Source organism: Terrapene carolina, unplaced genomic scaffold (genome assembly GCF_002925995.2).
Source record: "Terrapene carolina triunguis isolate 2854851 unplaced genomic scaffold, T_m_triunguis-2.0 Scaffold951, whole genome shotgun sequence".
Lineage (NCBI taxonomy): Eukaryota > Metazoa > Chordata > Testudines > Emydidae > Terrapene > Terrapene triunguis.
In genome coordinates this window covers 7788523-7812715 of record NW_020665302.1, presented here as the reverse complement: position 1 = coordinate 7812715, position 24193 = coordinate 7788523, and the positions used below count along the sequence as shown (strand labels likewise).

The window sequence follows — 24193 nt, the reverse complement described above, 5'->3', positions numbered from 1 at the left end:
AGATAGGCAAGGAATGGGTGGGGGAGGCTGGTTTATAATCAACACAGCTGCTGCAAAGCACGGACCCTCCCTCTCTGCCCCCGTGTTCTCTGTGTCTGCCTCTACGTGTGCAGTGCCCAGCACAACTGGCGCTGGTGGATGCCACAATAGAAACATGAAATAATAAGCTATCACCGGGGAGGCTGGAGGAGAGAGGACTTGAAAGAGACAACCCCGACGCACGTGGCCGGGAGGGGGACGCCCTAGCGCCGCAGGCTGGCATAGCTGTCCGCAGAGTCGTAACTCTTGCTCCTGCTGCGGCTGCTCCTTGGGCCCGAACTCCGGCTCCGGCTCCGGCCGCTGTCGCTGCTGCTGCTCCAGCTTCTGCTCCGGCTGCTCCTGTAGCTGGAGTAGCTGCGGCTGCGGCCGGGAGAGCGGCTAACGCTGCTGTACCAGGAGGAACAGCTGCTGACGCTGCTGGAGGAGGAAGGACTGGGCCTGTAGTATGGGATGGGGCGTTTCCGGGCACTGTGGGGACAAAGGGGGAAGAGTGGTTACTGGTGACACAATGGGACCCCGGGGGGGGGGGGGGGGGGGGGGGGTGTGGGGGGGAGCTCCTGGCCCTGGGGCTCAGTGGGAGGCAGGGAGGGAAACTTCAGGGCAATGCTTCCCCTCCTCGAGTGCTTGGAGGGCAGCGTCTCTGGGCGTGACGGACTCAAAGCAGGCCCCTACTAAAGCTATCCACACACCTTGGCAGCACGTCAGAACCGAGCCTGTGGCTCCCCAGTGTGTCTCCTGGAGGGCTGGGGGGTGTCTGTCCCTTACCTCGTGATGCGGCGAGCTTCCAGGTGGCTGGGAGAATCTCTCCTGCGTTTCCTCATGGGCGAGTAGGACCTCCGCCGCCGCCTGTTCCGCTCCCGCTGGGACTCCTTCTCGCTGGAGCCGTACGTGTGCTCTCTCGCACGGTCCCTGGGGAATGGCCAGTTTGGGAAAGATCACTGCCAAGATCCCCGTGCTGATGCAACGACTCATTGGGGGAGGTAGGCAGGGGCTCAGCAGTGGGGCTAGAACCTGGAAACGTCAGCGCCAAAGTACAGGCCTTGATCATTTGAGCTAAAAACTAACCCTGCCAGCATCCTCCAAATGGCCTGACTGATAGATGGAGGCACAAGACATTTAGCCAGCGTGTTATGCAGACACTCGCTAAGCACGGGCTGGGGAGTGCTTTTTAACAGCATGCACAGTTGGCTAGATGTGCACACAGTTCCCAGATTTAGCCAGTCTGGATGCAGCAATGTGAGACTTGGCCGTTGGCAGCAGGCATGTGCTATTTCTGTGGGGCACGTCTGTTCTGCAGAGCCTCAGCCGTCCAGAATGAACACAGCAGCTCTCAGCCTGGTGCTGCTACAGGGTCTTGGAAAAGTCTCTTGACCCGCCCTGAAGTCCCACCTGCTGCGCTGGAAGGGGCGGTGGGGAATGGAGTTGACCTGGTTTCACATATTGCTTTCCACATTTGAAACACTTTGCAAAGTGATGAGTTAAATATTGAGGCCCTGATTCTCATTTACATTCGGGCCCCTTTGCTCTGCACTGCACTGCTCAATTGGGCCCAGAGAACACAATGACTTTCTAAACATGCAGAATGGTTCTGATGAGCTCCCTGATTGCTGTGGATATTAGAACCTGTTAGCAAAGGTTTGAAACAGGGCTTTGGAGCTGTGCTCTGGCTCCGGAGCAAGCTCCAGGCAAAAACCTGCAGCTCCACTGCTCCGCCCTTCAGCTCCGCTCCAAAGCCCTGGTTTGAAAACATTTAGCAGATCAGACTGTGTCTAGGTTCCGAGTGTGTTTTGCTAGGTGTTCAAAGCACAAAAATCTCAGGGTATCTGGCAGGTACAAGACACCCATCGGTTAAGAGCAGTCGTCTACATTAACAGGACAGGGCTGCCTTGGTTTCCAGGCAGGTGTTAATCTGCTTTATTTGCCATCACCCTGCAAATTTGCTGCGCTTTTGTCAGCAATGAAAATATCTGGCCTTACCATAGGAAACGGAAGCTTGGGGTGGGAGGAAATGGACCAGGGGACAGACGGTGGCCGCTGTGCTGGCTCTGGGATGCCACTCGGGGTAGTGAATGGAGGCTGCCAAGGATCAGGGGAGGCCCTGGATGTGGCGCATACACAGTCACAGCGCTTAGCTCTGCACATGATCTCAAGCTGCAGAGCAGCCCAGTGGTGCTGAACACTTTTTAGAGTGCGGGTGCTGTGCCCCCCTTGCCCCTGTCCGCTAGACCTGGGGCCGGGAGCAGGGCCGTGGCTCCGGGAGACGGGAACACGGACAGAGGTAAGGGGGCCGAGGCTGCGGCCACAGTTGGGGGCAGGTGTGGAGCCTCAGGCGTGGGGCCCAGCCGGGACCCCCGGGCGCAGGGCCGGAGTGGAGCCCCACGTAAAACCTGGGGGTGCTGCAGTGCCCCCCGCAGCCTTAGTGCCAGCACCTATGCAGCAGCCGACAGGCAGCCCGGGTCAAGCTGCAGTAAATTGAGGCTGCTCCACCTTCCATTAGGGGCCATTTCGTCCCCTGCAGCAGCCCGGAGTGGGGCCTGCTCCCTCCTCCCGGGCTGGCCCCTCTGTGTTGCATCTCTCAGGAGCCAGCAGCGAATCTAGGCCTGGGGCACCAGAGTTATCCTGATTTCCTACTGAGACGTCGTTATGTGGCTAAACAACCGGTTTGAAACATCTGTCCCCCCCCCGCCCGGTTCAAATCCTGGCCAGGCTGGCTCCAAGTTCCCCATCGAACTGACACAAGCCCTGCATGCCTGGGTTAAGGTTTCATGGCTCATGCCAAACACTGGGCAGGCCTCGTCAATAGGTCACAACCCCAAGCCCAATATGAGCCTGTTTAGGGCCTTCCTGTACAATCTGTGTTTTGATGATACAACAGGATGGAACTGGGCAGCCTCCCTGAGTTTCACTTGGCACAACTGGATGAACTCTGGGACATCGGTCCGACTTGTTTTCTGGGTCCCACACCTTTAAATGGTGATAAAGACCCCATCCCTGCTACAGAGGCAGCTGCCATTTAGTGCTCAGAGGTAGCCTGCTACACAGGAGACACCCACAGTGCTCTCTCTCATAGAGACCTGACTTTTGTTCTTTCTTGCCTTGACCTTTTCTTGCTACAAAACAAAGGTCACTCTGCCTGACAGGGATTGGTGACTCTATGGATGGAGGGAGAGAACACATTCCCCCCAGAAGCACAAAATAAAGCTTGGGGTATGAACCCACATACAGTGAAGTTGAGGAAATTGTTCCCAGAATACCCTGAAGCCCTGAAAAAACAACCCCGGGTTTCATCCAGCTTGAATTCCATGGCGTTTGCGGCATGACCTTGAGAGCTGAGTTACTGTCTGCTCTGCCTGGCAGGTAGAGAGTGTATGGCACTCATTGTGAGAGCAGGGGTTTGTCCTAGTGTCCTTACCCTAAATTTCCACTATGCCCATTGCGGTGCTTTAGCTGCCACCTTCCACCCCAGAGCTGGCTGCATTTCAATGGAGCAATTTACATCTACATAAATAGTAAGGCACTGAGACCCTGAGGGATGAAAAACACTAGTAAACATTTTAAGTACTGGATCAGCACTTCCCTGTGGTAACTGCACTGACCCCCCGTGCTGAATCTGGATGATCGCCTTTATCTTACCCATGGACAATCCTGCTTCTGTATTCCTGGCGTGGGTCGTGAATAAGTCCTTTAGACCAATGCCAACCTGCTGCTGTGGCTCTCTGCTAGGTTATTTTGGCCAGGAAGGCCCATGGCTAAGAGCACCTTTATTCACTGAAGCAACGTGCAACCTTTCACATGATCAGGGAGAGCTTGTTTTAAGCCAGTCTAACCTTACACTGCCTGAAATATGGGAACACAGAGTAGAAGTGAGCAACAGGCTTAAATGGCAACAGGTCTTTTTGTAAGAAAGCCACCGCTGATTCCTATAGTATATTGCCCAGGAGAACACACACGACGCACTGGGCCATAGAGAACCACAATGGGGCTGAGCAGACGGCTCTCGGCGTGGCTGTTGGCGCTGCTGCTGGCTTGTTCTCTAAATAGGGCACGTTACCAAGTCGGACAATGTATGCGCCCCACACTGAGGGGCATGTCAATGAGCCCCAGCGTTCCCTTCAAAATCCCAGCTGCTAAATGCTGCAAATTGGAGATGTTGTGTTTTCCTGCTTCAAGAAAAATCCTTCTCTGACAATGGCTCAAGCCCTCCAAGAGTGGAGTGCCCGGCCCTTTGTGTCTGGGGTGAGGGACCAATTAGCACTCTGTTTCTGAAAGGGTTCAGAGTGAAGACAGCACATCTCACCAGGCCTTACCCATCCAATTCCACATACATTTCACAAGGGGTTTGTCCCTCAAAGCCCTGAATAAGTAGCCTCTCTCGCCCTATCACCCCCTACAACAGCTGCTTAACGGGGACCTTTCCACTGTCTGTTCCCAGGGTGAACCAAGGAACGGAGGGCAGTCTAGAGGGAAGGCCGCGGCTGCAGAAATCCACATCGGGATGAGCCCGAGTCTTGCCACCTTCAGCTCCTCTCTAAGGAATCAGCGTCAGCAAAAGCAGCTGGCAACACGTATGGAGATCTGCCCTAAACCATGAGAGCTGGAGCGTGCAGACCCAAACATGCCTCGCTCCAAGTTTGCATTCAGGGGCTGGTAAATACGAGAGACAGTCAGACCCCCAGTGTCTCAGGTGCTCTCACACGCAACTTCATGGAAAGGTTGGGCCAGTGCCACGCAAGTGCAGCAGAGAAGCTTGCGGAGGGGAGTCACACATTCACAAACCCCAACTGAGGTGCCACAAAAGCGGGCGATGCCGTGCAAGGGCACCACGACACACTGGGGACAGTAGTACCTGCTGGGGCTGTAGCGGGAATAACTGGGGCTCCGACGCGGTCTGGAGTTCCTGCTTCCAGGGCTTCTTTTGCAGGACTTGGATGAGTAGCTAGGGGAACATGAATAGGACCTGAGAATAGACAAGAACCATCGAAAGGTGAATCAAACCAGAGCTAAAGTGAGAGGATTTAAGGTGCACAAGGCTCCTTTTCCAAATCTGGATTCAAGTGGCAACAAGGTCCCAAGTTTAATGATGTCAGCCCAGCCGCTGATAAATGTTCATTCATCCTGTAAGGGAACCAGCCCTGTAGATCGCCTCGCACCAACAGGAATTCCACTGCCTTTCAGAGGCAACATCGGCGGTACTGTCAGTACCCGTAGTCATTTCAGCATAATCCAAGCTGTAATTCCAAGGCTCTTTGGCCTATTCCTGGGACTACCAAGCACAGCCACAAGCGATAACACAGACAGCCACACGACTTGGCCTCACCTTTTCCCTGAGGAGCAGGATCTGCTTCGGGAGTACCTGGGCGTGGCCTGGTGATGCAATGAGCGGGAGTGGGCGGAGCGACTGGAGCCACGGGAGGACCGCCCTGTGCTGGTGTACGACCCGCTGCGGGAGCACGGTCTCAGTGGGGAGCTGCGCTCTGGGGAATGCAGGGGGCTCTGCTTCTTCACCTCCGAGCAGGCGAGACACGGGGACAGGAAACTTCTGCAAATGGACATTTCCCCACCCGGTGAAGTTGTTGTAAAGCAGAGAGCCCTGCCTCAGAGCGTACTACTGGGTTTTGCTTACAGGGCCTGAATCAATGCAGGTTCCACCCTCCTATTAAATCCATTGGGTTCAACAGTGATGGCGGCATGAAACTGGAGTGGGCACAATGGTGAATCAGGCTCTATCAGAAGATCAGATTTCAGTGCCAGGTTACACCTGGGTAAATCTGGAGGGACACCCCTGACTCCAGCCTTACACTGATGAGAGAGCAGGATTTGACCCTAAGTGCCAAATTCTGCTTTCAGCTAAATGGATGCAAGCCCCACCCATGTCAATGGGAGCTGCACCCATGGAACCGAGCACAGGATAGCGTCTTTAGGGTAAAACATTGAGGCCTGAGCCTCCTATTATCAATGTTACCAGTTTTATGCTGGCGTAACTCCACTGGAGCTAGCCCTGATTTGCCCAGATCGGAGCACAAAGTCGAGCTCTCTTCATTGGGCCCTCAGCATTTGTTCACAAACAGAGCATTGCACGTGAAATGGATGCGCTGGCGGCCAAACCCTCCCGGCAGTTGCCTGCAAAGCTCCATGACCCGTTTCCTGCACCCCTCACGGCAGTCAGTCAGCTGGAGAAGACAAGTAGGAAATGCGTGTGTGGAAGGGGAGCTGGGATGCTGTCTCCTTCATGGGCACTGGCCTCCTTCCCGGCTCCAGCCCGGGCAGCTGCCAGGCGCTGATTGTGACACTAACCCTCATCATTAGGGGGCAAAGTCCGGACAGCAGAGAACGAGCTCATGTGCACGTGAGGGACCAAGGGGAAGACTCTTCTGTCCCAAGGTGCCCACTGGACAATGGCAGCTCCTGCAGGGAACAGGGGAGCTACTGATGCTGCCACCCACCTCTCCACGGGCCTCGTGCAACTGTGGTGAGCACAGCCTCACTTGCCATTGCCCCAGTGCTCCCCTCTGTGGCCCCGTGCAGGGAGTCACTGTTGCTCTGCGGCATGCAAGTGACGCACAGGGCTCGTCCTTCACGGATTGGTCACTGCTTAGCGCTCCCCACATGGAGGAAACACAGCATTTCTGCTGCGTCTTAGGCCTGAGGTAGCTATGCAGGCATTTGGCCGAGTGAACCAGGCCAGAGGAGCGAGATGATTGGAAAGCTTTAATTTCAATGCATATAGCTCTGCTTACTGAACATGAATAGCTACAGAAGAGACAGGGCAGTCTGTAACCATTCCATCCAGCCTTTAGAAGTTTGCCTAAATGTGCTAGTGACCTTTCCTGCTCTTTTGCTACAAGGTCACAACAAGTCAATGAGAGAGGAGCTCAAGCCACATCTAGATGCAGATTATGAATGCCCCAGTGTTTGGATCTAGGTCTTTGATTCATGCCTGTATCTGGATCCTAGCGGAACCTCTTCTGAATGGCCTTGGGGGGGAGGGGCTGGGGCTGGTGCCCACGGAGGCTAAGGGATGAGGAGAAGATTTAATGGGTTAAAGTTAGCATAATCAAATCTCATCCTTCATGGCATAAACTAAGTGCCACAGGGGTCAGGAAGGAATTCCACACACACGGCACCATTGCCCAGGTGCATTATGGGTTGTTTTCCACTTTCCTTTGAAGCCACTATTGGAGTTGGGATGCCAGACTTGCTGGACCTGAATTATGGCTAGCCACATAAGAAACAGAAATACATTCCTATTGGCTCACCACCCGCAGCAGTCAAGCGAGCAGAAGACACGGAGTCATTCCAGGAACAGACCTAGCAAACACCGACTATTGGCAATCACTGACCTTTGGTCCTGTCCCTGGGCATCCGGAGAGAGATTTTCCAAAGTTGTTCCCTTGCTCTGGGAAAAACAACTGGTGAAGGAATTTCCCGAATCAGAGCTGTTATCGCTGTTGGCCAATTTGGGCTTCCCAGGTGAGAAGGCCCGGCCAAAGCCATTGTGGGCTCGGCTTCTCTTCTCCTGGCTGTCCTTTGGCCTGGCTGAGTTCGTCTGAGTGGAGGGAGGGGAAGAAGTATCGTTTCCTGAGTCAGATTCATGGGCCCCTCCATTCCGACTGGCTAGGTTGCCAAGCGGGCTGTCTGTTTTGGTAAAGAGGTCAGCAGATGACCCCGACTGAGAGATCTGAAAGCAAAAAAGCCGTTTGACATTGTTTGAACTTTTTTGTTTTGTTTTGTTTTAGATTGTCTGACTTTTTTTTTTTTAAATAAACCAAGAAATTTTACCATCATGATGCACTGTAACAAAAGGAAAGAAAGAAACAAAGAAAGAAAGAAAGAAGAGAAGCCAAAAAACAAAAGTACATATCCCTGAAAAAAACCACAGAAAGAAGAAACTTCTTTTCCCCCTGACATGATAACTGGAAGATTTAGACATCATGCAAAGAGTATTAGCATGCGATCCATGTTGAACAAAAGATTTTTTTTTTTTAAAAAAAAGGGAAACAAAAGAATAAATAAATAAATAAAAAATCAAAGAGAAAAAAATATATTAAAAAACTAACAACCCTTTTTTAACCTAAAAGGTGGGGTAGGGGAAAGAAATAGGAATATACATACAAAAAACTACATACTCATCGGAAATAAAACAAAAATGGAACAAAATTCTAAATGATCGACTTTTTGTTTTAGTTTCCTTAATAAGGAGACTCAAATGTCACAAAAAAGGTCTTTATGTACAAAGGAAAAATTGGCAAACAAACAAGTTAGCACTTTGAAACTCAAAAAAGAAAAAAAGTGGGGTGTGGGGTGGGAAAAAAAAAAAAAAAAAAACCCAGAAAAATTAAAATCCCTCTGGAAATAAAAGGAATACAGATATTTCTTTGTGTGCTTTTTTTCCCCCTGTAGAAGGTATAGCTAATGCTCTCGAGTGACCTCTAATAAATTCCCTAGTGTCTTGCGGATAGCATCCACTTACCAATCAAGAATTCCTCCTTTAGTAGGTAAGGTGTAAGAAAAAGGGAAGAGCGGGCAACGTAAGTCCATCATTAGAGTCTCAAATTACAAGAAAAAACATAAACCCTCTCTTCAAATCCTCACCGTCAATTGTTTGATTCTTTTCTATTTAAATTTCAAGACTTTTTTGTTTTGTTTTTAATCATGTTGTTTAGTAAATTCCTCTAGGTTGATTATTTGGGATGAAAAGCCACTGATTTGAATAAATCCCCATTGATTTCATGCTGGCCCACAGATACATTGAAGTTCAAAAAACAAAATAAAATTGAGAAAAATTAAAAACAGGAAGGAAAAATATTTCCCCTGCGGTGTGTTAGAGAAAGGTTGGGGGGAAAACAAAGACTTTGATCCTGCAATCTGATCTGTATGGAGAAAGCCCTAAGGCCACAGGCAGCCCCACTGATTTCAGTGGGCCTGCATGCTGGCAGACCTCCGCACCTGTGCAGGATCCCGATGACATCAGTGGGGTCTTTGCGGGGCCCAGGTCCACATGCATGGGTCTGATTGCAGGGTCAGGGCCAAAATTCGATGGCTGTCAGATGGAACCCTGAAAATCTCTATAAGGACTTGATCCAAGTCCCACTGAATTCTAGGGTTGACCTGTAGTCTCCAGGAATTAAAGATTAATCTTTAATTAAAGATTATGTCAAGTGATGAAACCTCCAGGGATATACCCAAACAAAATTGGCAACCCTACTGAATTCAGTGGAAGTCCTGCCAGTGGCATCAGTGGGAGCTGGGCCATGTTCCCAACCAGTAGTCAGATTGGTGGCGGGTGTGGTCCAAGGACAGTGTAATAAATGTGCTGTTGCTTATAAGAGGATCTCAGAGGGTCTTTGGTGGGATCTAATTTAATAAATAACAACATGGGGCCTCGTCCTGCAATGTAGACTCAGATGAGTAGCCCTGACTCATGGCAGTAACCAACCGAATGCAACTGGGCTGCATGATCAGGGCCCTTAGTGTATTTAGACTAAACATCTTCAATATATATTGGTTTATTACAAATGATGTTGGGAACTACAGCTCCAGGGCCAAATCCTCAACTGGTGTCAATCAGTGTTGCTCCAGAGCTGGGCTGATTCACACCCCCTCCACCCGAGGATCTGGCCCTCAGTTTTTACAACATGCACCTCTATTTGGCTGATACATAAAATACCGTCCCTCATTGCTTTGTGCAGAGGGGAGCGATGCAAGCTTAATGCTGAAGAACACTAATGCGACCAGGGCAGGAAATGCTCCTGTGCAAGGTAGCTTTCAAAGACACGGGCGTCATTCATGACTCCTGACTATTCCCCTCACAAAGGCACATCACAATGCTCTAAGGCTGTGTGCTTTGAACCTGGGCTGCAGGTCCAGTGGAACAGAGGCACGTTGCCTCGGTACGACTCCCCACTGGGGTCAGAACAAACACGGATCCGCCAGAGGTCACAGTTCACACTGAGTGTCCCATAACACTTTCTGCAGCCAGTCAGACGGGGCCGTCTCAGAAGGCCTACTTGTTCGCATCATCTAGTTCCCGTCACAGCGGGTTGTTCTCTTAGTCTAATCCAAGAGTTGCTAAATAGGGTGGTAGGATCTGATTCGGCGGCAGGGGCAAATCGGCATTGCAACAATAGTAGGCGAAAATCACTGACCACTAAAGCAAAAGTGCAGTTACTGCAAAGGAAAAGCTGTCGAAACATGGCACAGGCTGATGATCCAAGCCTTGCCATGATCACTTTGCTCTCCGATAGTGCCTTGAAGTGGAGGATCTCCAAGCAGGATACAAATATTAAGGAACGAAAACTCCCAATCACACTTCTAAGGGAGGTATCACCAACCCCATTGAACAGGATGGGATATTGAGATACAGAAAGGGGAAATGACTTGCACAAGATTAGTGGCAGAGCTGGGGACAGAAGCCAAATCTCTCAAGTCACTGTCCAATGCTTTAGCTACTGCACCACACTCTCCATACTTGGGGTGCCGTGCTTTGGGGCAATGGTGGTCCAAAAACAAGGGAGTCAATGTGATGCCTTTTCTCAGACCCACACATACCTTTTGAGTAGAGCTGGTTGGAACACAGAAAACATTTTACACAGAACAGAAATTTCCCAGCAAAGAAATGCTCCCATCTTCCATCAGAGGATTTCCCCAGAATTAGTGATGAACCCAGATGCTCTATAGGAGACTTCACCACTGACTCCAGTGGGAGCAGCCAGGCCCAGAATACACAAGCAATTCATGGGTTGGAAAAGGAACCCATTGGCCCCCAAATATTGTGTGTGAAAATAACTTAGCTGTTGGTCCCCAAACTATATCACATGATCATTATTTACTGTTCATATTAACGCAGGTTGGGATTTTCAGCGGAGTCGTGTCCAGTTCCCACTGAATTGGCATCAACCCTTAGGCTAATTGGAAAGCACAGACATAGGGCCTAAAAACCCTGTGAGAATTGAAGCTCCACTATGTTAGTTGTTGGCAAAAAACACAATGATTTTCCTTCTCGCCCATTTCCTACCTCAAGACATGGGGAAGCTAGTTGAGATCATTCATTGTAGGGATCTGGAATATAGATTGGAATATGCTGCCAGATTTGTTTTAAGAATGGATCTGAACCTAGGTTTAGATTTGTCTGGCTTTTGACACCCCAGCCCCTATATTTATTTTTAATTTAAAGCAAAGGTTCATGAAAATAAAATTCAAGCTATTCTATGAATACACGGGTAAGGAATCTTTGGATAAATTGTGAAGTGTCAGAATATCTTGGGTTTGGACTCTTCCAGCATTCATTTTGAAGGATGCTGGCCGATTCTGCAGGTACAAATGTCTGTCCTTCCCCTCACCCCATCAATGTCCTAAAAATTAAAGATCTTTCTTCTCTCTGCCAGGAAACCCATTCAATGTTTCTTTGTTTGCTCCCAGCATTTCCAAAGTAGCCCCCTTAGGATGCCTGTAAGAACTGGGATACTTGCTTTTGTTTCAGCTTTGCTAAAGTCTGGCTTGGAAGTGGTCATTGTTCTCGGTATACTGCAAGGTCATTTAATAATTTGAGAGTCAACACATTCCTCCTTTAGGCCTCAATTCAGCACAGCACTTAAGAAGGTAATCAAGCCACACTGAAGTCAACTGGACTTAAACATATGCTTAACTTTAAGCATGTGCTAAAAAGTTTTGCTAAAGCTTCTCCTCTTCCCCTTGCAAATTCCATTCCTTGTGTCAACATTTTAAAAATTAAGTTAACTCTTGAAACGTTATGTCCACATTGAGAAGAGATATGGGATCCAGATTCTCTCCCCTTTGACCTTTCCTTTCTCCCTGTCCAATTCCTCCTCCTTGCCCTATTCAAATGGCCAATAACATTTCCAGAGGTGATGACACAATCATTGCACCCCTGACACCCAGCCTTCAGCGAGCCATATCCCATGGTCCTTGCTCAGTTTTGACTCCATGGGGAGTTTTGCCTGAGTAAAGACCTCGGGATTTGGCCGTATGATCTCTTGTGCTAGAGATGCTGTTGACACTTCATAAGTGCCTGGGACTTGCATGCTATACCCAGCTCAGCCATCCATTGAGTTACCTAGTACCTGTACCAGCAATACGGAGGTAAGAGGAAACACCAGGAAACACATGCCCGGTGCTGCATATTTCACATCTCAAGGCCAGAGGGCCTGGCCTGGTGTAATAGCAGGTAGTCAGGGAGAGGAGAATAGCTGTCTATTCCCCCCTCCCCCAACATTAGTGACAACCAGGATGTAACTAATTGGAAGGACTTCCACTATTTCTTAGACAGCTGGCATAAAATTCAACCCTGCACCAAAGGACCAGCATCTGCATCACTTCAGCCCTCAAAATTGGACTTACGAGGGGTGATACGTGGTGAACAGTCCTTTTGCTGCCCTCTGCTCTGAGGTGAAATTCACCACTGATCACCCCTACTCTCCCTCCTTTTGTTGCGTATGAAGAAGCATCAGCCATACGAACTATACCAAACACCATCTTTGAAACACTGTACAGAGTTCAAGTGAATTCTAATGATCTTTTATTTGGGGGTGGGGGGGGGGGAGGGCATGTTTTAAAGTGCCTAGTCTTTTATGGCCTTAATTTGCTCTGTGTGAACATTAGGATTCCCCTCCCCACACCTCCCCAACTTCTAAGAAGTAATTAAATAACCTCAGGAGACTTTGCTTCCCTTAGCTTTTGCTGGGGGAATCTATAGCTGCCCTTGAGGGAGCCCGCATACTTATTTATTGTTTTTCTGTTTCAAATCATTATTTAATCAAAATGAAAGGGGGGAGGGAATAAAGAGGCCCTCGCTTACACTTCAGAATTTAATTTCTACTGAAATGCTACATCAAGAGGCCACACAGCCTAACAGATTACAAAAATACAATCACTAAGAGTATTCCAATTAAACCGAACAAGTCCATTTACTGTGCTTCAAATAGCCCCGTGGAGAGATATGGCTATACATTTTCTCAGCCATATGGGGAATGAGATCTTGCCATGAGTAACTCTGCATGGCACGGCTTATAGTTGGAGGATTTCTTTCCTGGGTCTATGTCTTTTGTAAACTCATTTCAAAGTAGCGTTAATTTCTTTTTTTAGGAAGTGCCTAATCTTCTTCTTCTTGGCACGCTAATAATGAAAGGAATAAAGCATGTGTGTCAATGACCCCATCGAGTCTGGCTATTCATTATGGCAGCAAGGTTAGACAGTCAGCACAGATTGCTGATGAGCTTCTGGAATTGGAAGTGCCACCTGCTGACAGGGGTCACTTGGGAGAAAGGGGCCATGTACTCAGCAAGGTTTTAGGGAGATACTGTATTACTGATTTCTGGGCCAGACCCTTAGCTGGGGTAAACTGGCATGAGTCCCTTGGCTTTAATGGAGTGCTGCTGATTTACCCCAGCTGTGGATCTGTGTTTAAGTCCCGTTCAAGCGAATGGCTCTGTCTAAAGATATCGGTGCATGGAATTAAGATACAACCGCAAAGGGCCCAACCCTCTATTCCTGAATCTAGCAAAACTCAATGAAAGGATCCGCCGTGATTTTGAGGAGAGCTTTGCCTGCACAAAGAGCATAGGATTGGGTCCTTGGTACAATAAAGGCTAGGCTGAGTCTATTCAAATGAGGCCAGACGCCTATCATATGCAGGAACAGAGGGATATCACAGTAGGCGCGTTTATCGCTGCATTGCTGTTTGCTCCCGTATGGCCTACATCAGACAGCCACTGGAGTGGGAGTTTCCAGCCTAGTCCAAAGTGAACGTTTGTTGGCCTTGCGAAATCACATCAGCCTACATGGTTGGAAATAAATGCTCTGGGGAGGCTCTGAATGGGAACAGCTGGGGGTGTTGCAGACCAGGGGTGAGGTGCACTGGCAGAGCTGTAGCCCATGCCCACCCGCTGCTGGACTCCAGCCAGTGTTCTCCGCTCAGGCTCAAATATGCCCATACTCCTCCAGCCCCGGTCAGTCAGACTATTCCACCCGACTTCAGCCCCAAACAGTGCAGGGATTTGGGCACAATGCAGGTCTCAGACTGGGATTAAAAAATAGAAACCAGAATTTGCATATTTAGATACACAAATAACCCAAGATTTTTTTTAAACTTCTTTTACCCTTGAACTTTAAGGAGACTGTTTGTTGCTTTACAGGCCGCTGGGGTGTTAAAAGAAACTCCTTCCCTATTTAAAACCAAAAGAAGGGCTGGAAAACATGGAATAACATGTAGTCAAAACCAACCGCTCTTGCAAGGCTTCTGAAACCTTCCCAGCTCATGCTGAGACACTCTTCGCCTTGGCTGGCATTTCCCCTCCTCCATCTTCATGTTAGCACAGAAATAATTAGCGCTGCTTGAAATAACTGTACCCCAAACCTGCCTATGGGCTTGCTAAAAATTTGGCTCAAGACTATGTTTGTTTTAGCTGCTGCTAAAAGGAGTGTCAGTGGAAGTCAGGGCGCTGGAGAGAGGTATTGGTGTACAGTCTGCAGTCATCGTCATCAGATACAACAAAGGCAATTAGATTCATATCCCACGGGTATTTATATTGTTCATTTCACCTAAGACTTCCTAAAAGCACAGCAGCATGAAATATATCTGTATCAGTGTGGAGTAAAACAGCTACAGCAGGTTAGGGGGCTTGTTATTTCTCTGTTTAAAAATAGATCCTGCATATTACCCTCAGTTTCTCAGTGCACCGAGGGATAGCCATGTAATCCTGTTCTGAGTGGGTTTCCATTGTGGCTGCTTGTTATTAATTGTTCAGCAGAGAGAAAATAGAGGAAGAGGCTAGGAAATTTATTACAGAAAAGCAAAGAAGCATGAAATTATTGGTTGTCTTACTGTGCGTGTGTGCACCCACGTGTATATAAGTGAGAGAGAGAGAGAGAGAGAGAGATGCAATGGATAGCACAATGTGTTTTTTCTAATGATTTACAGATAGAGCTGGTTAGAAAATTGTTTTATTCTTTGTGGAAAATACCAATTAAAATGAAAAAGATAATTCATGTCACTCCCTCCCCTCCAAAGAAAGTTTCAACTTTTTGGGGGGTGGGGAGGTGACAGAAAAGGAAGGGAGGAACCAAAAAACTTTCGGCCAAAACCAAAACACTTAGATTCACGAATGCTGCCGCAGTGGTTCATGGGAGTTGCTGTTTGAGCTCTCATGCTTGCAGTCTCAATTATGGGCCCGGCTTCCTAGTCAGACTACATCTCCCATCATGCATCATAATCTCTCCTCTGACTGAGCTGCCATGGTGCATCATGGGAGATATAGCCTGACTAGGGAATCCAGCCCACAGAGGACAATGGGTGGTATGAATCAATGGAACTACAACCCCCATGAAGGACCATGGTAGCATTGCTGTATCGAAATTTTTTGGTTTTTCAGCTTAGGTTTTCAGATGTCCAGTTTTTCAACAAATAGTCAAAATTTTCTGCAGAAAGCACATATATTTTATGCGAATTTTAATTTAGTTAAAAACCCAAATTTCCATCAAAAAGAGTTTTAATGGAAAAATATTCATCCTGCCCTAGTTAAAGACCTGATCACTTAATCCATAAAAGGCAGAGTGAACCCACAAAATAGGTGTGTCTGGTCATTCCTAAAGCATGAGATTAATGTTTATTCATCTTCCCATCGTCAGTTATTCTTTACATGATATTCAAGGCCCTTATTCATGAAAAGTGTCCCTGTTCAGGACAATACTGAAGCATGTACTTAACTTTAAGCAGGTGCTTTAAGTGCTTTCCTGAATCATGGCCCGAGAGTGTGTATTCTTCTTTGGGACAAGGGAGAACACTGACATTGCCTACTAAATATACGGATAGATTTTTGTTATTAGAATATTTGCTCATGTTAGTAGGCTAAAGTAGAAAGAATATAGATGTCCCAATGACATATTTCTTACCCATAACCTGTAGCTATATCTATAAACACGCTAAGGCTGATTTTTATCTGCCTTGTGTGGTCATTTACATCTATGCAAAAGGAGTGCAGAGTGCATGCACCATGCTCGATCTTAGATCGTCTTTAGAGGTTTCTAAAATGTTGTAGTTATTATCCTTTGTGGCAGTTGGTCTCATGAGAGAGCCTGGCTTCGGAGACAGAGGACTAGAAAAAATAGTACCAATTAAAGGCATTTTTAAACTCTCTAAAAGATTTCTTAAGAGTTTGTCTGTAAAATAAGTGGCTTATACAGAAAACATAATGGTGTGATGCAATGTAACAGTTTGACTGGCCATCCTTTGGCATGAGCGATTAACTCTTTCAGTTTCACCAGTAATGCAGCCATCCGAAATTTCATGCCAATAAAAATTTCACAGCTCACCATTCTGTGAAATATTTCTCTCTCTGCATGTGTGTGTGTGTGTGTGTGTGTGTGTATCACACAGGTGTGTGCACATTTGTATGCATCTCTCTCTCTCTATAAACACACACACACATGCAGATTCTCCTCTCACTGATATTGGTTTTACATCAGTGTAGCTAATGAGTCCAGTCATGTTATTCCTGATTTACATCTGCTGTATAAGTGAGAGAATTAGGCCTACAATATTTACAAGTATGGTGGCTTGGAGGGCTTAGTGCTGGGGTTCAGACCCATCCCTAATATTGTACACACGCAGGCCAAATTCTTCACTGGGTTGCACCTTGTGTAGTAGTTTCTCTCTGTGCGAAGTGAGTTCATCCCGATCTGACAGCTCTTTATACCTGTTTTGCACAGTGCTGTATAAGGTGCAGTGTGGTGGAGAATCAGGTCCTTATGTAGTTCTCTCTTTCTCTCTCTCTCGAGATGAAGACAGGTTCTAGGACATGGATTATATTCTCTCTCTCTATGTAGATGAAAAGATACCTCAAGACATTGGGCCTGACTCTACCCTTGGCTGCACACACAGCCCCCGTTCCTATCAAGAGGAGCTGCCTACAAGCTCAGACTTTGGCCCTTCGGTTGGTCAGCAAAGAGGAGCGATGAGCTTAAAAGAATCCCGAAAGTCAACAAACATCCCCTGCCAAAAATCCCCAATTCGTTCAATGTAAATGTTTCTTTCATATACGTTTGATTCTCCTGATCCTCCCCCCTCCCCCCCCCCAAGGACTAAACCATTGGGCACAAAGACCAGCGAATTTAAGTTCACATCTAACAAACACGTCCCTGTAAAATACCATCGCTGGAGGCTGGTTTTTTTGTTAAATGTCCCCTATTCATTATTCATAGACTAAAGGCTTATCCTACCCCACCCCCAGTGTGTAAGCGCTGAGGGAAAGGAATGACTTTTAATACGTCGGAGAACAGCACCATCAATAAATAATACAGTTTTAAACCAACTTTGTCTAACATAACTGTAATTGAGTTATAAAAATTTCATACTGGATTTCCCCCCCACGTTTCTGTGGCTAGTCTGCACAAGGAAGCAGAATGCAGAATACTTACTACTTCCTTAGCCGAGAGGAAGCTGTAGATCTGAAGGGTTTGGCTGGCTTGACCCTCTGCAGACATGCTTCGCGTCTCAGTGCTCTTTGAACAGTGCTGGGAGCGTCTTCGTCTTGCTTTATGGCCTTCCTCCCGAGACCTGGCTCTGTGCCTGAAGAAAGAGAAACGTAAAATCAAACCATGATGAATTATTATTAGTATTATTGATTTGTATTGCAGCAGTGCCAACAATGTCCTATCTTCCGCGTAAGGAAGCCATTCATCTGGCTATAAACCGGACAGTTCTCTTGTAGTGTGCTTTAGTGCCCTGTCCGATACAGGGACAAACCCGGACATGGTACTGGACAGAGGACACCTCTTTAAGAGTGCGCCACTCTGCGCCCACTGGCATGACCTCGAACGCATCGTGCATGCAAGGTCATGGCAGGGGAGCAGGGCTGTGCGCACTACAAGATGGCACTCCCCCGCCCGTGTGGCATGACTTTGAACGCACCGTGTGTGCGAGATGATGCCGGCGGGGTTAGAGGCAGGGCAGCACGCTCTTAAAAAGGTTTCCCCCGCCATTCCTAGAAGCACTGGGATGCCCAGTATTCCGGGAACGTGTGAGTGGCCCCCCTATCTGTTGGCTCCGCATGTTGGGTGAAAGTAACTCCTGTGCAGAGAGTCAGCACCAGGCTTACAGGAGGCTGTGTGGCCTAGTGGATACAGCACGGGAGCAGGACTCAGGAGACAAGGATTCCATTTCCGGCTCAGCCACTGGCCTGCTGGGTGACCTTGGGCAAGTCACTTCCCTGCCCTCAGTTTCCCCATCTGTAAAATGAGGATAACGATGCTTACTTCCTTCATAAAGTGCTTTGAGATCTCCTGACTGAGGTGCTGTGTAAGAGCTAGGGGTCATTATGGGTCCACTACACATAGGTGAATTTCAACCCTTTGATTGCTACCTTGAGGCAGGCGAGGCTATGACTGGCTGCCGGAATTTGAGAGAAAAGGTGGATACTGACTCCTATTCCTATTTGAGTTTTCTTAATGTTTTGAAATTGGGCACCTCGTGATGAGTTTGGACCCTGATCCAAAACCTCTGAACTTTGGAGGGGTTCAGCATCCAAACCTGGAGTCAGATCCAAGTTTTACTTGGTAACAACTTGGACGCAAACTCTGTTTCCAAACCTCCCTGCGCTTTAGGGTGGGAGATGAAACCTGGATCTGACTTTTGTGGCTTGTCTCCATCTCTATTTGGAGGGGGCTTATAACCCCGGAGGTGACATGCCTCTGAGAGAATGCAGCCCTGTCCGCCTGCTCTAACGTGTTCCATGATTGTCTTGTCCTCACACTGCATTCCCTCCTCCAGCGATCAACAACGCTTCACGAACTGCTGCCACCAAATTCCTTAAAGTATCTTCTTTGTTTTTAAAGTTGAGTATTTGTGTAAATGGCAGAGTGACCCGGGCCAGGTCTAGCGTGATCCCTTCACGCAGCTCTTCCATTGCCCAGCAACCCACCACCCTCTCTGCCATGCCCAAAACAAAGATGGCGACTCGTATCAAAGTGGGCAGCTGTTTAGTGACAATGGCAAATAGATCCACCGGGTATGAGAGTCACTCATGTACCAAGACCTATTTTAAGGGCTTAAAAGTGGGAGTTCAGTGGTGCATAGGCCTTGGGCTGGTCATGTGCCTTCAGGTCACTGTCGCCCTGGGAAACTAGGATGATGTTAAGCTGCCTCCCTGGCAGGATCATCGGCAGCAGGGATTGAACCTGGCACCTCTAGATCTAAAAGCATGAGCCTCTACTGCTTGAGCTAAAAATACCCAACCCAACCCAAGATAGCAGCAGGCTCAACCACCTCTCTGTGTGACCCAGCCACCACTAGAGGGAGACAGAGCATCTCAGTGCGTGGCGGTGGTTTACATTGAGCCCGTGAGCTAGCTCTGAAGCTAGGCAAAAGGAAAATCAACTCGGCAATGGCACCATTACCTGCTTTGGCAGCTAGAGGAGAGGGACTCGGTGCTCTCTGAGCGAGAGTGGTAGTGGCGATGGCGGTGGCGGTGAGATTTTCGTGGCCGGCTACGAGAGCTTTTGAGAGTGGAAAGAAACCGGTTCATTAATCTAGCAGACAAAGGCAGCCCGAGATCCAGTGGACGGAAGCTGAAGTTGACAACAGACAAAATGGAAGTAAGGAGTACATTTTTCTAAACAGTGAGGCTTATTCGCCATTGCTTGGAGTTTACAGATCAACACCTCATGCCTTTCCAAGAGCTAGGCCGTACCTCAACCACAAGTCACCGAGCTCGAAGCAGGAACCACAGGGTGGAGTTCTACAGCCTGTGCAATACAGGAGATCAGACTAGATGACAGGAACGATCCCATCTCGCCTTAAGCTCTATGGAACCGTGCATCTGCCAGGCTGGAAGAGCACGTCTGATCAGCCAACATCCTTTGGGCAACTGTAACACAAACTATTCTGCAGGCTGGGATCTCCTTATTTCTGGGCAAGTGGGAAGTCCCAGCAGCCAGGTCACTCCAAATGAAACTCTCGAGGTTAGGCCCACGTCCCTTTCCACAGGGTGGGTTTATTAATAAGCAGAAGATGCAAGAGAGGCTCAATATAACACAAAATACACGGTCACGGACGCCTTCCCTGCTTCCTCCAGCTGGGATGCGGAGGCACATCTTTGCCTCCCAGGTAGCCCTTTCCTGGCTACTACAGAGACCTCTCACTGTAGGTTTCCCTGAGTCTCGATCAATCCCATGTGCTGCCCTGGCTTAAGAGTCAGGAAGCCTTAGATCTGTCTTCTTGTAGCTCATGTACTAGCTCCTAGTCATGTGCCCTGTGACCACCCAGTTTGAAAGGGACAGGCGCACAGGGATGCATGCATGTGCCCCAGCATCCCGAGGCCTGTTCCACTCCCCCTTTGCTCCATTACAGCAGTTACAATTGATTGTAACATTCTTGTTGTCTGCCACTCGGGTTGCACTCTGCAGTGGGCATGACGGGGCTTTTGGTGGCAAACTATCAGCGTCAGCATTTGTTCCTTTCGGTGGCTGGTCAGAGCCCATATTTGGTGACATTTTAGGTATCTGTGAAGCCTGGATTTTTAGCCAGGAGGGGGCAGGTGCCAGCTAATGGAGATAGTGATTTGTTAGCCAGGAGGGGATTGTTAGCATGAGGGCTGGGGCATGATCTAATTCTGCGGCTTTGTTATTTGGCCACGTGCATTGTTTTATTTAGAAATTCTGGATTTCTGCCCACATGTCACACGATTGGGGTGTAATAAATCAACCTATAATAAAACCAACAGCCCATCTGCTTGAGAACTGCATCTCCCCCAATACAAAAGAATATCCCGCCCAGAGCAGATTGAACATTGCAAAAGCAGTTGGGTGAACATTTACTTAGACTCTCGTTGGCTGTTTGGTTTGACTATTTTTGTATCTTCTTATTTGCTCTGTGCTGATTTTGGCCAGTTCGACAGGTTTGTTTTTTTGTTCACAGGAATGTTTGTGTTGCCAACTCGTGTGATCTTATCACAACTCTCATGATATTTGGTGTTTTTCTTAAAGCCCCAGCTCCTGGAGGCATGAAATTTGGTGAGAAACTCAACAGAAACCTTTCTAGCCTTCATCACTGCAGAGAAAAGCTTCGAAATGTGGCCCAGCTGCAACCTAAAAAAACCTCAAGAGTCAAATAAGAAGAACCCCACCTTTATTATTATTATTAAAAAATCTCACCATTTCAAGCCGATTATGATTTGGGGGGGGGTTGGTTCATGACTTTTGAATGCTTGGAGTGGGCAATAGTGAACATTTGCCCCTTGTACAAAGATCTGTGTCTGTGCCTTCATGTGAAAGCAAGAATACTCGCTCTTCACCATTTACTATCCTCGTTAATCTTGCGTTTAAAGCTTTTGCCATCCCATCGGGGTGCAGAAATTATACCATCTGCCTTAGGTGACCAGCCACACACCGCAAATAATGAAGCTGTGACGCGAATATTTCCTCCTCTGTCCCAATGAACGAGTAACCAGCTGTGTTCTTGCCGGGAAAGGCCCACTGCAGATTGGCTCAAACCAGAGAGACTAGCAGTCTGGATCAAAACCCAGCTCAAGAGATCAGAGTCTGCCCTGGGGACAGCTGCTGCCTTGAAACCACACAGTTTCCTTCGCCAGATTTATTTTGGTTCCTCTTTTTTACTTAGCGGCAGGTTCTGCCACACTTACAGTCAGTGGTGCCTTATTCCATGAGTGACCCCGCTGGAATCAATGGGGCTATTTGTGCTTAGTAGGAGATAAGGCAGGAGTTAAAGGAATGGGGGGAGCACAACACCCCTCTCGTGCTGCATTCATAGAGGGTTCCTCATTTTGGCTGGAGTGGTGTGAGCTCTCCTGAGTCAGGGAATTGCAACCTTGCCCTAAGGGAGTGAAAGCAACGGGGGGGGGGGGGCACATCCGGACTGCGTCACAGATTAAACATCGCAGGCAGGCATGTGATCATTCGCCTCACGCTGGGCTGTCCTGGCATGGAGTGGCGTGTCTCAGAGTCAGGGGTCATTTTTGGTCTGCGCTCTGCAGTGCTGGTCACGTCTCTTCTCAGCCTCCGCTCCTGAGTGCACCCCTCCTGCAGGGGTTTGGATGCCCTTTAAAGACTGAGGTAGTGTCCCAGCTGCGTTAGCATACATTAACAAACTGCCCCTCTGCTCCCTGAAACATCTCTTGCTTTTCACCACCTCTGGGATCATAGGTTCAAAGGAGGGTCCCATGCTATGGGTGTAAATTACATATGCGCATATTGCACAGGTAATGGTGCCTGCTGTTCCCACGTTGTGCGTGCAGATTGCATACACTGTATGTGCAAATGGACACTTGTACACCCAAGCCACCCTTTGCATGCCCGATTGCATGAAGTCCTTGTGTCCACAATTACCGTACATACACGTGAATGCATATATTTTGCAAGACTGAGGCATGTGGGGACCGTGCATCCTCAAAGCACGCTGCTGCTTTCGAATGCCTTTGTCCCTACAGCATGAAGAAAATTTGATCATTGGGCTTTCCATGTGCCAAACCTCCTTCTGACACTATTGCCATCTCTCGGTGGTGCTGTACTTCAATCTTCCACAAGCACCCAGCAAGGCCAAGTACGAGTGGTGTATTTTGCACCTGCCACTGAGCAGCCCCTGCCCGCAGCCCCGGATGCTTTGATCTTTACGTTCCAAGTAGAGTTGGTCAGAGAAAAGGGACAAACATTTTACAAACTTTTTTGGATTTCCCCCCCCTCCCCCAACACGAAGTTTTTCTAGCTTCAAAATTTGAAATGTTCAAGTTTGGAAAACACTGACCAGCTCTAATTCAAATCCTTCTTGGGAAGGATAAAAACATCCCTTCTTTTAGCTGGAAAATAAGCATGTGATTTCAAAATGCAAGAGGAGGTTTACTGTGACGGGTACCCATCTGTGGCTAACCCCATACAATACCAACAAACAGTTTTCGGGTACCAAAACCTCCCCCACATCCATGACTCTTAAAGGGATAGTTCAGCAAAAACAAGTTGGATAGTTCAGTACATCTCTACTTACTGTTTTTTGTGTTTTCTTTCTTCCTTTCTTTTACTTTTTGGGCTTGAGGAACTAAATAAGAAATAGCTAATTAATTGGAAGATTTCAGTTCTAATCAGCCAAAACAATCAAACTAACAGGACATTGAATCTCAGAAATCACCAGCATGTTTTGTTCACCATTGATGCAAATGGACACAATTCCATTCACGCCAATGGACTTGGGTTTACTTATCCCCATAGAGTGAATCTGCTCCATTGTATTTCAGTAAAAACACATATTGTCTTATGAGCCCCAAACAAAGGGATCAATCATCCCACCTGCCTTATAGAGAAAGTGGATGAAAACTATATATTGAATATACATGTTTTGGTATCGGTGGAGTTACACCAGTGTAAATCTGGAATAAAGCAGCGGTGACTTGGGTCCATAGAGCCAAAGACTTCAATGAGTAGGTGTAGCGAGGCTGAGTGGCCTCCCTCCGAGCGGGAGAGCGAGGGACCATTACACTCCCCTTGGAGGGTGGAGCCTAGATCGCCCCGCCCCCCTCGCCGGAAGTACTGGGGCGTGGCTGGAAGTATAAAAGGCGGGCCCTGCAGCACAGTTGGGGGAGAGCCTGTGGAGGGGAAGGACGCTCTGCCGCATCCCCAAGAGGAACCCTCACTAGGCGGTGCCCAATCCACAGACGCCGACGAGGTCTGGCCCGGAGTGCCTGCTGCAGTCTACCCCGAGGAGCTGGAAGAAGCCTGGAGGCTAGAGGTATCGAACCCCAGGGTGGCAAGAAGTGACCCAGGGGCAGCCCCGAAGCAGCTGGCTGCAGAGCCAGGGGTGGCCCAGTCGGCGTTTTGCGGCTGGATCCTCACCGACGCAGGAGCAGCCGATTCTGCCCCTGCCAGGGCCCTGGGGTGGGACGCGGTGGAGTAGGGTGGCCCGCATCCCCCTGCCACCCCACCCCAGGGTGGCTGACCCCCTACACTGTGAGAGGAGGCTCTAGCTCTGAAGAGAGGAGGCTCTAGGATACAGTGAGCTTCCCTTACCACTCACCTGTAGACTGTTTTGTTTGCTGGCTGCCTGAACTCTCCCCAGGCTAAAGCCAGCCCTGAAAGACTGTTGCTTGCTGGTAGCTTGTCCCTCTCCAAGCCCAGGACCCAGTTCCCCTAAAAGACTGTT

The 24193-nt window shown here is 48.5% G+C and overlaps 1 protein-coding gene across 1 annotated transcript; it reads right to left on the bottom strand.

Annotated features, from left to right (window-relative positions):
* Positions 1-242: 242 nt before the first annotated feature.
* Positions 243-19574, bottom strand: SRRM4 (serine/arginine repetitive matrix 4). The gene is made up of 7 exons (XM_024197382.2): positions 19447-19574; positions 17470-17620; positions 7380-7717; positions 5357-5578; positions 4886-4996; positions 805-948; positions 243-507 (listed from the first exon to the last, which is right to left on the bottom strand). The coding sequence occupies exons 1-7, from the start codon at positions 19572-19574 to the stop codon at positions 243-245; spliced, it is 1359 nt and encodes a 452-aa protein (XP_024053150.2).
* Positions 19575-24193: the final 4619 nt, after the last annotated feature.

Coding starts and splice junctions, on each gene's coding strand:
- SRRM4 (XM_024197382.2), bottom strand. CDS start 19,574: ATGAACCGGTTTCTTTCCACTCTCAAAAGCTCTCGTAGCCGGCCACGA. Junction 7,718..17,469: donor TCCTCTCGGCTAAGGAAGTA/GTAAGTATTCTG, acceptor TTTTGCTTTCAG/ATCTCTCAGTCGGGGTCATC. Junction 949..4,885: donor TCCCGCTACAGCCCCAGCAG/GTACTACTGTCC, acceptor GCCATTCCCCAG/GGACCGTGCGAGAGAGCACA.